We start from the raw sequence: 11,213 nt of genomic DNA on the forward strand, positions 1-11,213 counted from the left end.
TTGCTGTTTTACAATGCAAATCTGTCATTATCCATGCTTTTATGGCAGCCATTAAAATTGGTATTATTTTTTTATATTTTGAAAACCACTATTACACCTTATTACGAATAAAAAAAATGGAAATCGCTTTGAGGTTATAAAAAAATCGGTGCAAAATTAATTGTTTTGTTTAAATTTTTAATTAGTAAAATGTGTGTACTTGATTTTATTTGGCACACAAAACATTGAACTACACTTGCATTAAAGCAACTCAATATGAGCTTCATGGTGAAGTTAGGGCAACTAAAACACCGATAAATCACACGTGAAAACTCGGAGAAATTTGTCAAAAAGACTGAAAATGAAAGAGTTACTTTTTTATTATTTAACATGTATTCCAAAATATAAGAATGTTTCAATCGCTTTAGCGTAATGAAACCTATTTCGAGAGTGTCACAAACTTCCAAGTGCACCAGCTTGAGAAGCTACAAAATAGCAAGTGGTAAAACATGGAACCCCAGGCAGGTGGGAAACTTTTTGCCTCAGCCACATTCACATTCAACTTGAAAACTAAACAAACAAAAATCCGCCAGGCTTCTCATTTACGTTCTCTTTCACTTTAAAAATGATTTCAAAACAATAATGTTTTTTTTTATAGAAAATTAGGGCTGAATTGGAATGCATCATATCGGGTGTTTCTGAGAAGTCTTAATAATTCCGAAAAATAGGATGGTTGAAAATAAAGAAACTCCTTTCGCGAACACACTGCCAGCCACGGTGGACGTCAAGGAATAATGAAACGTACCAGTGAGCCAAACGCTATTGAAAAGTTTCTAATAATATTTTTCATTAGTAAAAATAAGAAGATCGTTCCAATGTGAAACTTGCTGACCGTCATCAAAAGCCTCTAAATCAGTCAATATTAGGACGACTTGAATCGAGTGGGAAGCTCGGGGTTGCGCTAAAATAACGACTCGTGCAACAGGAGCAAGGTCGGTGATGACAAACCGTGCTAAGCATATAGTCTTATCAGTCTCGTTTTAGGATCGCTGGTCTTGCGCCTGTTGCGAAAGTGGTCCGTTTAGGGGACCTTCAGCTGTCCACATGCTTCAGTCGTCCTAAAATTAAGCAATTTATATGATCTCGACGACGCTCAGTGTGTTTGTAATAGGAACCATAAGAGTATTTACACAAACTAAAAACTAATTTGGGATATTGTAGTTAATATTTTGTAAATTAGTACGTTTTTTTAATCCTGATGTCCTCCGGGGCTGGCAATTTGTTACGGAAAGGTTTCTTCTTTAAATACATAAACGAATATTACCCAATTCTTAATGCTAAAAATTCATTGCAGGAAAACATGGCATAAATAACGAACCCATTAACTTGGAATTCCTACGATTTATAGATAAACAAATAAACTAAATTTTCTCAACGCAAGTTTGAACAAAGTGAAATACACACACACACAAAACACAAACGAACACGCACGCACGCACCCACACTCCCCCTCCCACAGACACACATATACTCAGACACACACACACACTCTTGCTCGCCCAAGCTCACAGGCACTCAAGGACGCGCACACACACACACACAGACACACACACACACACACTGGCACGCGCAGGTTCACTCACACACACATAGACGTGAGCGTGCGCCCTCGCGCAGACGCACGCACGCACGTGCACGTAAATGGACGCATATAAAAAGAAAACGTCGTACCCACACACAGGGACGCGCATGTACACTGGCACAAACGGGTGCAGACACGTACACATTGAAGCACACATGGGTGCATACACATACACAAAAAAATCATTTAGGACCTTCAGAAAAATGTTTTTATTTATATATTCGTCCATACTGATGGCCCATTCGGTGTTACGTTACAGTAGTGGGTTATTAGTAAAATAACAAAATTTTTAAAGCACACCTCGATGAATGGTACGCATATGAATGATTCAGGCACATATGCACTTAATGTATATAAATATAAGCGAACTTAAAAACACTGTACAAAAAAAAACATTATATGTTGGGCAAGGCCTCTCAAGCCGGCTTCAAAACCTTCAACGGTGTCACATTCAAAAACATCTTGTGGGAGGTTCTTCCAGCTAGCTATGTTCCTCGCAAAGAAGGAATACTTAAAAATGTGAAACCGGGCTTACATCGGCATCAGTATTTCAATATGACCGCCCCGAAGTTCTCTAGTAGAGCGAGACATTAGATATAGCTGCAAATCTATATTTAACCTTTTGTTTTGTATCAAATACAGCAGTTTTAATCTCGCTTCTTTACTCGATCCGTTCTTTCATTGTCGGCAAATTGAGTTGGGTAGCATCGCGCTGACAGACTGATCAGGCCTTCGGTATCTGGACATGACAAACATGGCTGCTCTCCTTTGTACCTTTTCTAATGTTTCAATCTGTTTCTTTTTTTGTTTATTTGTATGGGTCCCTCACGGTGCCCGCATGTTTCAAGACAGGGCTTACAAATGTTAGGTAGGCAGTTAGTTTTGCTTCCTCTGCTGCTAATTTGAGGTTGCGTCTCAAGTACCACAATTTTCTTTCGGCGGTGCTAGCGAAGTTGCCAATATTAGATTTCCAACACATCTCCAGACACGCTTACAACTAGGTGTTTAAAATTACTAGCGCCAGGTTCATAATAAAAAAACACGTCTTTAATCTTGTTTATGAAACTTGAGAATACAGTTTCTCGGGGGTTAATTTGCATTTTTGAGCGTTTACTCCACTCATTTATAGTTTCTAACGCTATGTTCAAAGTGATGTGTTCTTCAGGACACACAATTCCGGAATAAATTAAGCAGTTGTCTGCGAGTGAGTGGTAACTTTAGAGCTAATTTTGTGAAGGTTGTCTGAAATATCATTAATATAACTTTAAAATATTACTGGTCCCATTACGGACCCATGGGAAACCGCCGACGTGACTTTTAATGTATTAGATCTAGCACCGTTAACTCCTACAAATTTAGAACGATTATTGAAATAGGCTTTAATCCATCCTAATACCTGTAAATTTGTACCGGTGTCTACTAGCTTTTTAATGCGTTTTGCGTGTGGAAAGCGATTCAAAGTCTTTGAAACGTCCAGGCAGATAACATCCGTCTGTCCCCTCTCAATCAGCGAAGTCGTAAAATCGTGGATTGTTTATGTCAGTTGTCTGACTGTCAATGCAGGGTGCTCAAAATTATTTCAGTGTGAGGGCGACAAACCCCACTACCAAAATGTTAAGGGGAAAGGCAGAACAAACAAAAAAAAATGATTTCCTAAAAGAAAAAAAAAACGTGCAGTGCTTTTGACGGTGTAAGTCAGTTGAGATGAAACTTATCGCTGAGCAAGCGCGGCCAGGTCCCCACTCAGGTCAGTCCGTTGTTTACGCACCATAGAGACTGAGAGGACTCGCATGGCTTCCCATAACTACCTTCGAAGCATGAATAAGGGTGCATGCAGAGGCGAGTCTGGAGCGTGACCTGTCAAAACCGCTAGCATTTGTGATCACCAGAGAGAGAACTAGAACGACAGAAAATACTAAAGGTGCAGACGCAAGGTTGGACTTGTACATTTCGCCGCAGCTTGATAGTTTACCTTGTACACTGCATAGCGCCAGATTTGTTCCGTGCAATAAGCCATGAGCAGACTAAGCAACGACCGGTCAAGTAATACTTTTTTACCTCTCTATGTTAAAGCCTCAGCAGTAACCAGATCACTACCGATGGCGATCACTATACGTTCCCCGCCGGTCCGAGGTAACCGAAATGTATAGGAGGGTGGCGAACGCGGCCCAGTTATTCCTCTCATTATGTTACATGAATTATGTCGTTCAGATATTGCACACGATATGTGTGTGCGGACCACAAAAACGCCAAACTTTCGCACGTCCGGAATCTCCAAATTATGATTCAGTTTGGCAGTTTTTGCTCACGTATGGCACTTGCTTTGGCACTCTGATGGCGGACCAAAAGAAAAGCCAACTTTTGGCATGCCCTATGATGTACTTTGGCACTGACAAGCGCAATGGAGCAGAATTAAATAAACCCAAGTTAAGCCCTTTGGTTTGCCAAACTTGCGCCAAGGTTGGACGTTTCTTTGGCGTGTTACCTGGGTTAGCAAGGTGAAACGTAATGCTCAGTGTTACTTTGCAAACAGTATTTTTAGGTTGAAAGCCTATCATCTGCCCGGCCATTTACCGAGCTTCCTCGATAGATTACAGTAACTGGCTCTCTCAAGTGATTTGCAAGAAAGCGCATGTTCCACATTTCTTAGACAGTATTTTCTACTTCCTACCGAAACTCGGTGGAATCGCTACAACCGCTCGTGTCATAAAGCACTCTGACTCCTTCTAATGAGGACGCCGCCCCTCTCCCCCCACGAGTCGTGTTCTACTCTTACCTACAAAGTCGAAGTAGAGGTATTTTTGCACTTAAGAAACCTACAGGCCTCGAGGCCGCCTACCTGCAGGGAGTTTCCAGAAACACCTTTTTGATGTTCGTCTTCTCATAAACGGTTTTTAATAAAGCAAACTGTTATTTATCGTAAGCCTAAAATATTACTCAGTGCGGACTACAGATGTTTAAGATGAGTGCATTGGCGCACATTGTCGACGACCATGGCCACAAGAGATGTCCAGGTGGTTTAGACAGTATTGGGAAATGTGGTGTAGTCGAGCCCGGGCCTTGCGCTGCAGAAGATATCCAATGGCTCCTAAGCGAGTGCAATTGAGATGATGAAAGTCGCTGCCTAGCCGAGCCGTGGCACAGGAGACGGGCTGAGTTCCAGACGTTGTTAAAGTACGGTTATTGTAGTCATTAAAGCAACTGAACACGAGCAACCACCCCAATGCTAGTGGAGCTATTGATTATCAAAAAACAAATTTAGTGCTCACGTAATGCTCTGCTTCAATCTATGAGCCTTGTTAAAATATTATATTTCGGTAAACTATGCAAGCACCGCGACGTCCGAGCTAAGTCATAAATTTTGCGAAAAAGAACTTCATAAAAAACGCTCTCTTTTGTCGTTGAATTTACACCGCAACAAAAAAAATGTTTTGTAAGGTGCATTGCCTGCAAATATAATTGGGTCCCTCTTGTGTAAATAAGCTCACGTATAGTAAAAAAACATAATTAAATATATTCGCACCGTCCCTTTAAGTTCTAAACACCGCTCATCTAAACTATGTTCAAAAGTGGTAACCATTAAAAGTGTCCGAATTAGGCTCACATTCTTGCTGATTGATTTAAATGTGGCAAATTGTGTCCTAAATTTCTAAACAAGTGTAAAACATGGTCTTACTGCTTGTCTCTCTGTTCATTCATAATATATTTGACTGAAGTCCGGGATTTTTCTAATTATGTCGCAAGCCAGAAAAGTCTCATAAGAATGTAGAAGTGTAAGTACCCAGTCAATAATTAACCCCAATATTGGGCGAAAATTATGGGCCTAAGATTGCAACACTTGCCAATTTATGTGCTTCCCTAGTGTGCCACCTAGGCCTATTCATGCGTTATGAATTGTTGGTTTCGTTTTATGTTTTACAAAATTAAAGTACTTGCAATAAATATTCACGATATTAGCGTAAAGTTATCAATTACCCTACTACTCTGCATATTACCATCAACACTCCCAATCATTGGACGCTTAAGCGTCTCCCTATATAAAAAATTGTCTAAAGGACTCCTGCTTTGCCCAGGAGGCGCTGCAGAAAAAGCGGCTGGCGGCGCCCCCTACGATTTGTTTATCGGTATTGGATAGTACAAACTTGCTCATTCCAATTTGTCCCGCGTGCAAACGTTAGCCGGCGGTATGAATTCCTTCCGTGCAATTGTCTTACGGCAAGGAATCGTGCCAATTTCTAACCTGGAAAGCTGCTTTCGTTCCTCAACACTTCGCAATGAGAATAAACTCAGCGATGCGAGCTACGTCTACGCTGTACAAGAAGCCGCAAATTTGGTGTCGGCGTTCTGTCACTCGCAAAAACAGCGAGCTTCTTATGATATCGAGCTTGAGGTGAGCATTACGAGATACGTTAACGGATCTTTTTTAAGCAAAAACTCCCAAACTGCAGCCCCTCCATACAGCCAACGCTCGCAGCTGATGACCAACCTTGAAAATGCTCGAAAGCAGACGCAAGCGATCGAGGTTCGACCGGCTGTCTGTCGGCCGATCACATAGTTGATATTTCTTTATTTTTATTTTATTTATTTACACAGTACCTACATCGCCACAGGGGCATTATTGTAGGGGGTACATGGTACAGGAAAGTAAAACGATTATACGTCGCATTGTATCAAACATGTTAATAAAAAGTAAGACTATTGATTGAAAGAAGTGCAATAAGACTGTTACAAAAACTGTTACACAAAATCAGAAACATGACTGTACAAAACAAAAACAGAGCACAGAACTATTAAAGGATGTCTAATAATGAGGTGGAAAACATAATAATGAGGTGGAAAACATAGCATCCGAATTCTCAGCGACCACGTGCTGCGGAAGACTGTTCCAATCACTAATTCATTTTGGGAAATATGAGTTCTTAAACATTTCAGTTTTACACCTAGTATTCTTTATTTCTAGCGGGTGGTCCACCCTTGAAGACAGGTAATCAGGATTATGTAAGTAGTGGTCCTTCACAATACCTGTTTGTCCTAAGTAAATACTTCTGAAAAGTTTCATTCTAAGATATTTTCTCCGCAAAATCAGAGATTTCCACTCCAGTTATTTCTTTAAATCTGTTATACTTGAGCAAAACTCATAATTATTTGCAACAAAACGGGCTGCTCTATTTTGCACACGCTCTAGTTTCGATATTAAATTTACGTAATATGGGCCCCACACTGGACAAGCATACTCTAAGATTGGCCTAACATTAGTTACATATAACAGCTCCTTCATATTTGTTGGGGCCATTTTGAAATTCCGTTTGATAAAATTTAAAACGCGGTTTGCCTTTGCTGCTATTGCGTCGACGTCGACGTAACTCTTGAGAAACGTTTGATCACACCAAAAGGAAAATTGCCCGTACTCGTAGGTCTGTGGCACCATACAAGACTTTATATACACATACACAGACACACACACTCGCACACGTAAATAAATAAATAAGAATGGAGGAAGGGAGGGAAGCCAGCGCGGCATCAAACACAATGATAATAATAATCTTTATTTCCACAGAAATTTTACCCCGAGTGGCTTGCTCGGCTAGGACAGAAAGGCGAAAGCCCGTACGCTTGTGCGTCTGCTAGCCAACCACCCGGGGCAGGAGAAAAACGAAGGACTGTAAGCTGCCTTTCGAGCTGTTGCAGCTTTTCTTACACATCTGCGATGTAAGCTTCACGCAACATAAGGTCAGCAGTAGGAGCTCCGCCTCCAGCACATGCTTGTTGATTTCTGTGGTGCGTTGGTGCGCACGCATGCTCGATGTATACATAGTTTCCGACACTACAAGCGCGAGCATGTGGCCCTGAACATTGCTTCAAGTTGACAGGGTCACTGAAAGCCCGCAGCTCGCACTTGTAGCATCGGCTGCTGAAACGAAGTGTAGGTCAATCTGATCGCTCAGCTGATCGGCCAGTATAGCGTGTCCCTGTTCGTAAAGTTCGCATGACGCACGTTTCGAGGCATGTCACAGCCGCTTGATCGAGTGGTCGTGCCTTAGCACCTGGAGGGCGAGAAAAGCAATTGTCTCGATTACTCAGTGCGCTGGGGGGCTAGTATCGTTCCCTTCGCTCGACTTCGCACGGTTTCGATGGGAATCTGTAGAAGTTCACTCCGGGGCTCTTCTTGTTCTTGACAGTTGACGACGCAACAGTACCGTCGACGGCGACGTTTCGAACGCATCGAGGCCGCGCATGGGTTTCGACGTGCTTGGACGAAAGAGAAATTACTATCTTGGGGCGAGGTCGGGTCCCCGGGCTAACGTTGTGCGGTGACGACCACGGATGACATATTTTAAATCGCGACCACGAGAACTCCAAATAACAGCAGCGCACAGAGGCAAAAAGCCGCCCGAACAGGATTGTTATTGTACGTACGAGGCCGCGGAACCTTGGCAGGCTTGTACTTCTCAGACATTTAATGCCCGCCACCGAAGTGCGCCACGATACATTCAAAGCTTCAGCGCAGGAGGCCTATACCTCGCAGTCATATGGATTCTAGTAACACTCGTGCGTTGAAAGCTCTGTTAGTTGAAAACGATTTGAGCTCAAATATTTGATGGAAGATGAGTTATTTAAGCGTGCGATGGAACTGAGCTATTTTAGCGTTCATTCATGGTACAACGGCCCGCAACCCCTTGACCTTCCACAGTATTGTTGGAATCTTTACCCCGTTATCAAATAGAACACCAGTGCCCAGCCAACAAATAATACAAGGGTAGAGTACGCCACCGCGCAAGGTAGGATTGCACTCAATCGGACCATAATTGTCGCCCTATGTTGAATGTAATAATGCCATAATAAATATAACTTTAATAGTCGTCCGAATTCCTATTTTGTCCGGCAAAGCCGCATAACGTGGCTGTGAATACGGCAATAACAGCGAGAGGTGCAGATTCAAACAGAAGCAAATGCAAGATAAAGTGAACCTTAAATGTTTCGTTCAACGCCCTCCCCCGAACCTTGTGGTAAAGCCGTAGAGAGCTTCTACAAATCCCAAACGTTTTTCTCAGTGTCGGTGTCCTCTAAAATGTTCACGAAATAAGGCCATTCACTGGATATCGAAACTCACAACAAACTATCACGCGCATGCTGCTGGGGCCGGTCATAATTTACATAAAAATAGGCTTTAACAGATCTCACGTACCTTATCTTTGGTCTCGCACAGCGAATCTATCGGAAAGTTTTTCGTAACTTGAAGTTATAATGCCTCTACTCTCTATATACAAGTTGAGGTCGCTTTCCAACTCCACATTACCAAGTTCTAACTGAGTAATGAGAGCTGTACTGCAGAATAAATACCTCAACGACTCCAAAATAATAGCAGTTTACTGCCATCGTACAACCCTGTGCTTTTTGTTTCTCGACGGGTACGACTCAGCTACCTACGTAACTGTTGCGCCAATCTCAAATGCCATTGGAGGTGGCTTCACCCAACTCATACTGGCCTCATCCAGCTTATTAATCGAGTTGAGGGAGGTTCAGCACCGCAAACATTTCTTTATGAAATATTCTTCTTTACACTTAGATTTCACAAGTATAGCTGATGTAACGCTACCCTTCTTGTAGTTTTGTAATAAAGTAGAAAGTGTTCTTTTTTCTCGTTTCGTATTTAAACCCAAGTCCGTAAGCTTAATTTTGGGGGGATTAATCGGCCAAAAAGGTGTCTTAGTGTGATTGTTGAATCTTGTTTACGCTTTACTAGAGCCATTCCATCGTGTTCTATAATTCATCAAACAATATTGTAGAACCATAAATGTTTATTGGTTCAGTTTGGGTTCAGTTTCGTTTCAGTAACGGGGATCATAAATCACGGTCTAACTGGTTCAAACTGGTTCGAACCCGTTGGAATCGCTACATGGAAAATATAATTTAGTGTTGTCTGCGCAAAACGTACTTTTTCTGCCTTGAAACTTTTAACTATACATTTTGTTTCTATTGTACGTACTGTAAACTTATATTTTCATGAAAAAAATAAGAAATTCCAATATTTAATTTTGACACAACAGTAAAATTATCCAGATCAAGATGAAACACGCCTTATTTATACGACTCAACATCCCTTTGTTTATCAGAGTTACAATCAAGAACATTTAAAAATTGTTTTTAGTTTGATTAACGCATAACCCGCCGAATCACGCTAAGTATGCGATTTAGACGGAGAACGAACTTCTGAATTAAGGGTAATTTTTCACCTAATTTGTTTAATTTAAAAATTGTTTTTAGTTTGATTAACACATAACCGGCCGAATCACGCTAAGTATGCGATTTAGACGGAGAAGGAACTTCTGAATTAAGGGTTATTTTTCACCTAATTTGTCTAAATAAAAATAAATGATCTTCTATTTTGTGTTGTAATCAAAATCAGCTGCGCATTTTTGTAGAAAAATAAGCTATTTATTAAGGCGTAAACCTTATGTCTCCTCGTCCAGTCAACCTTCAAAGTCCTTGAGCGAAAACACGTCGGCGACATAAAAAGTCCCGAAAACGAAGGTACCAGTGAAATGGCGCAAAAAGATCGTTCTCAGATTGCGCGCTGTCTTCGCAGGTTCACAATCACGTTTGCATCGGCGCTAGTGCTGTCGCCTTTAATTCGTCAAGGGGATAACATAAGGGAACCTACGAATTCTTAGAACCGTCGTTGATAGACCGTGTTAGGTAGGTTCTTCCGAATTGACCTTCCGCGACTTAACAATGACTTTTGTTTTGCCGTTTCTCCAATGATAATGTGCCTATCTTAATATTCGTATGCATATTAATACACCAGTCAAGGCTGCCCGCCGGCGCTACTTGGATGTTCCGCGGTGACGCTTATTTAAAAGTGTTATACTTCATAATATCCACCACTACTCAAGTCTCCCTTCTGTTGCGCCATATGAACAAGAACAGTGGCCGGGTGTAATGGCAATGTATATGCGCGACCTGTGAGGATGTGTGTTACAAAAACCCTAAGCAATGTGAAATTTATGTGCGCAAATTTAGCCTGCTCTCCTTGGGGGTATCTATTTTCAATTATCTCGAGCGTGTGAACTCATTTTAGATTTTATGTAAGTGTTGTTTTGTCGCCAACGTGACTTTACCTTTCGACATGTTTCATACTATTTTGTGCAAGACAACATTTTGAGTCCCCTGTTTGATTTTTTTGGAGGAAGCTTGGAATTTTTATTTCTCTTCTCTATTTACCGGTGGTCCCAAACACACAAAGATTACTAGCCGCGAGGCAACACAGTTTTGCTGCGGGTAGATGGACTCCACTGCACCGTAGAATCAGCAGCTGTCGGACTTAAAGAAAACCGGAGTGTAGACACGAATGCGGCCTCTCGCACGTGCTGTTGCACAACACAAATTTCCTCATAATTTTGCTTCAAACCGATGTACACTAGAGTCTGACCTTTCTCTCACAGAAAGAACGAAATGTCTTGAAATATCATCGGGATGCGCGTCATCCATGTACTTGTGAAGCGATCTGCCGATACCCACCCTTGCCCGTTTCGATCTGGACGAGCATCGTACCGGCGTGCGGTCGTGTATCACTACCGGGTGGTGCACGTTG

At 41.7% G+C, this 11,213-nt stretch overlaps 1 protein-coding gene across 1 annotated transcript in view; it reads right to left on the minus strand.

The window, feature by feature from the left end:
• LOC120842856 overlaps positions 1–10,750 on the minus strand; it is a 112,478-nt gene extending 101,728 nt beyond the window's left edge. Inside the window, exon 1 of the mRNA XM_040214044.1 lies at positions 10,741–10,750. Within this exon, the coding sequence (XP_040069978.1) occupies positions 10,741–10,750 (10 nt within the window). The remainder of the gene's footprint in view (positions 1–10,740) is intronic.
• Positions 10,751–11,213: the final 463 nt, after the last annotated feature.

The sequence above is a fragment of the Ixodes scapularis genome, unplaced genomic scaffold, assembly GCF_016920785.2.
Source record: "Ixodes scapularis isolate PalLabHiFi unplaced genomic scaffold, ASM1692078v2 PGA_scaffold7__128_contigs__length_106722199, whole genome shotgun sequence".
Taxonomy (NCBI): Eukaryota; Metazoa; Arthropoda; class Arachnida; order Ixodida; family Ixodidae; genus Ixodes; species Ixodes scapularis.